Below are 3,794 nucleotides of genomic sequence, written 5' to 3'. Positions count from 1 at the left end.
GAAAGAGTGAAACATAAAGGATGTTAAAGGAAGCATGAAGAACTACAAAATTAAGAAAAATAAAATGCCTCTGCTATACCACTGATGGTTCCATTACCTGCACTTTTCAGGGTGTTCTTCTCGTTTATTATTAAATTCTAATGAAATTTTTGCGTCTAATCCAATTCCAAAGTAGTTGTTCATGACGCACTTTTCTGAATATCCTTCCCTATGAGAGGAGTACAGATAAATTTGTAATGGTACAGTTATCTCAACAGCTCCCATATACCTTTGACCTAGATTGTGGCTGGTCCTAGCACCCATATATGCTTGAAGCCCCATATATTGACAATAGCAATCACAGGGCTGACTACCTGCCAGCACCTCCTATGGTGTGAATGACCTCAGAAGGGATAGAAAAGAAAAACAGGACTCTACATCAAGACATCTACCTAGCAGAGGTGGGCAATGGTAGTGGTGACTGCTTGCTGTACTCTTCAAAAGCAGAAAGAGCATGCCAGGAGTGGGCAAAATACAGCCCGTGGGCTGGATCTGGTTTGCCAAATGATTCTACCTGGCCCATGGTTGCTCCTCTGAAGGAAAACTGATTCTCCCCTGAAACTGCCCTGGCTTTCGGCACCTCTCACCCATCTCCCTTCCCTATGCTGTAGCTGGGTGCAGCAGCAGCAGCTCCAGGGGCCAGACAGCAATTCCCCCTCCCCACCCTGCCCTGGCCCACCCTGCCCTGGCCCCCAGCCTCCTGTACACAATCCAAGGCGGGGGGCATCCTGGCAGGGAGCTCCTGGCCAGGCTTTTGCCTGGTGAGACTGTCTATACACAGCTCCAATTCTGTAGTCGTTTGAAGATAAGACAGCCCAGCCCCGGCAAGAGTCAAAGCTCAGGTATAGTTCTCCCCACTGGTGGGGGAAAGGGTGCAAGGGGAACAGGGCTAGAAGTTGCAAGTTATCTAGGCCCCGCCAAGCTGGGCCAGAACTTGATAGGTGTGCAGGCACTACTAATGCAGTGCCATGTTGTGTTCCCACACATTGCTTCAGGCTGTGTCATGTGGGTGCAGCTGCAGCAGCTGGTGCAGCTCCTGAGCGACCCCAAGTCCCTGGTACACAGAGGGGTGAACATAATGCAGCACTGGTCCAGCTGAGTGCAAATAACCCATGGCTCCCAGCTCCTGTCTCCCTACAGCCCCTCCCCTGGCCCAAGTCTCCAGAGCATGACTGGGCCAGGCCAGTGCCACTCTATGTTCCTACACAGCGCTTCAGGCCACACGGGTACAACTGGCATGGCTCCTGCCCAACATGGCCACATGCCAGGGACTCAGGACAGGAGAAGGGGCACAGAGAGAGCTGTGGGAATGTGCGTGCACACGCATGCATGCATGCATGCATGGAAGAGATGTGGGGCGGAAAATTTTCCAGTGCTTTATTTTTCCATGGGAAATTTCCCATTTCTAAAAATTAATTTCTTCATAAAATTCATTAGTAACAATGAATAGATGCCAATAGCCGTGATGACAGACATAGCCACACAAAAGAAAGACTTTGGAGCAAAGACACCATTTGGCAGGCGGCACAGAATATGTCTCCTTTCACATGGTGGAAGGGATACTGTAACACCCGACTGTTGTTCAGGATTGTCCTAAGGATCCTAAGCATTTCACCAACAGCAGCTTCTTGTGAATGGAACTGGAAGTCTTTCACCACAATCAAGACAAAAAAGAGGAATAGACTAACAGATGAATGCACTGCTAAGCTTGTTTCTATTTCTCAAGATCTCTTGCTCCTGGAGAATCAGTCAGAATGACAATTAGTGAAGAAGATGCAGTGTGATGATAAGTTGCCCTTGCCCATAGACTCATTGGTAAAACCATCCTTTAGTGAAAGAGAATATAGTTCAAGTAGTTCTGAATCAGATTTACCTCAAACTGATTCTGAAATGGTGCTAATAAGTAGTGCAAGTGATTCTACACATAGTGACAGTGAAACTGGAGGTGCCACAATGACTTCAGTGGAAGAGTTAAATTCTGTTGAAGTAGATGAGTGGACAACCATGGCATATCATGCACAGTTCTAGTGTGTCAACAGTTTTCACTGCCTTCATTTTTTTTCTTAAATTTAAACAAACAATGTAAGGGAAGTATATGCTATTGTGTATTGTCTTTACATTTTTACAAGTATTCCAATAAAAATAATTTCTTTCCACATAAAGCTTTGAATTTGTTTGAACATAACATTTAAACCACATTAAGTGTGCTGTATTTAATTTTTTTCCTAATCAAATATTTCAGTTCAAATACTTGGGGCTGTTGGGACATAACATTAACATGGGGGTACTTTTTTTAGTTTTGTTTACTATGTATAACTCAAATAAACATGCTAAATCAGATCACGCTCTATTTAGGGCATTGGAAAATTTTCCAATTCAAAATTTTCTGGAAAACCCACATCTTTGGTGTCTGCACACACGTGCGCGTGCAGCCCACACATGTGCGTGCAGCCCACAACAGCTCAACAAAACTTGTTAAGTGGCCCTCCATCCCAAATAATAGCCCACCCCTTGAGTATGCTCTGGGTATGTTCTAGGGAAACTCTGCTGGACACAATGCTTTCCAGTGTCCTGCACTCTGTAGTGCCCTTATCTCAAGATCAGTACCTAAAAGGCAGTATCTGCCGTTCTGAATTTGAGTAGTATTTTCCTCTGAAAACTATGAATTAAGGCTTGTTTTTCATTCTGGTAATTATAAAGTACAATTTCATAAAAGAAAAAGCACTAAAATAGGAGTGAATAGAGTGAAATAGGAGTGAATTCATAAAACAGAGATTTTCTTACAATGAATCTGGATCAGGGTCAATAAATGGTGTAGCACCAAATGGATCAATGTTTGCAAGTAACATTTTGCTGATAATAGAACTTCCTGCAATAGAGGCAGCAAGGCCAGCCCTTAAACCTGAGGAAAACAGAGAAACAAAAACAGTGTAAAAAATGTCAAGAGGAACATCTAATCTTAATGTAAGCTAAGAAGTTTTGCTAGATGGCATGAACTGAAGTCATATATATGAACGCCTGCAGGATGAACTTTGTGGTAGCTCACTGGCCAGGCAATGCAACAATTACACCATCATCTGAGAAACATTTCAGGATTTCACTGCAAAACTCAAACTGAAAATAACACCCCTCAAAGATTATTAAGTTTTTTCATTTTAGTCCACTCCACCAGACCCCAAACCTCCATTATTTTGGCATAGTTTCTTACTACAGGGAGGTAGGGGAAGGCACATGAAACAAGGGTGCAGGCAGGCAAAACAATGAAAACAGTTCCAAGGGAAACACACAAGGCAATAATTGAATAAGTGAAACACTGAAAGCCAGGCAACACACATGCCCCCTTTGCTGTTCCTAGCCAGAATGTTTCAAAATGCCGCAGATTCCTCTGCCAGCCAGAGAGCACTAAACGAGGCTGCAGTGACTTACAACTCTGCTCTACATTCCCCTCTTCCCACATGGGGATAGGAGGTAGATGGGAGTGCAGAACAAAAAGCCCAGAAGGCAGGGAAGGAGGAATGGCAGGGGCTTCCTAGTGGAGCAGAGGTAAAGGGGACTGAGGCTGGAGGGCTTCCTTCCAGCAGTGGGGGGGACCCTGTGAGTCAGCAAGAGAGGTAGTGGGAGCGTAACCCCAGCTTCAGTGACACTGGAAATCCCAGCAGGGGATATGGTGGTCCCAGTGGAGACCCAGCAGCACGGTGGGATCAGGAATAGGACCGGGTGCCTAGAAAGCCAGCACGTTGTTCACCCTCTTTCCC

At 45.0% G+C, this 3,794-nt stretch overlaps 1 protein-coding gene across 12 annotated transcripts in view; it reads right to left on the bottom strand.

Annotated features, from left to right (window-relative positions):
- DGKH (diacylglycerol kinase eta) overlaps window positions 1-3,794 on the bottom strand; it is a 110,182-nt gene that overhangs the window by 42,678 nt on the left and 63,710 nt on the right. For 11 of the 12 annotated variants that reach the window (XM_025196158.1, XM_025196165.1, XM_025196166.1 and 8 more), the window contains 2 exons: window positions 2,824-2,941; window positions 98-208 (listed from right to left, as the gene is read on the bottom strand). In XM_025196158.1, coding sequence (XP_025051943.1) covers window positions 98-208; window positions 2,824-2,941 — 229 coding nt within the window. The remainder of the gene's footprint in view (window positions 1-97; window positions 209-2,823; window positions 2,942-3,794) is intronic. The other variant, XM_025196162.1, reaches the window with a different exon arrangement.

The sequence above is a fragment of the Alligator sinensis genome, unplaced genomic scaffold (genome assembly GCF_000455745.1).
Source record: "Alligator sinensis unplaced genomic scaffold, ASM45574v1 scaffold59_1, whole genome shotgun sequence".
Classification (NCBI taxonomy): domain Eukaryota; kingdom Metazoa; phylum Chordata; order Crocodylia; family Alligatoridae; genus Alligator; species Alligator sinensis.
The sequence above is the reverse complement of the archived record's forward strand: the minus strand, read 5'-3'. Positions and strand labels throughout refer to the sequence as shown.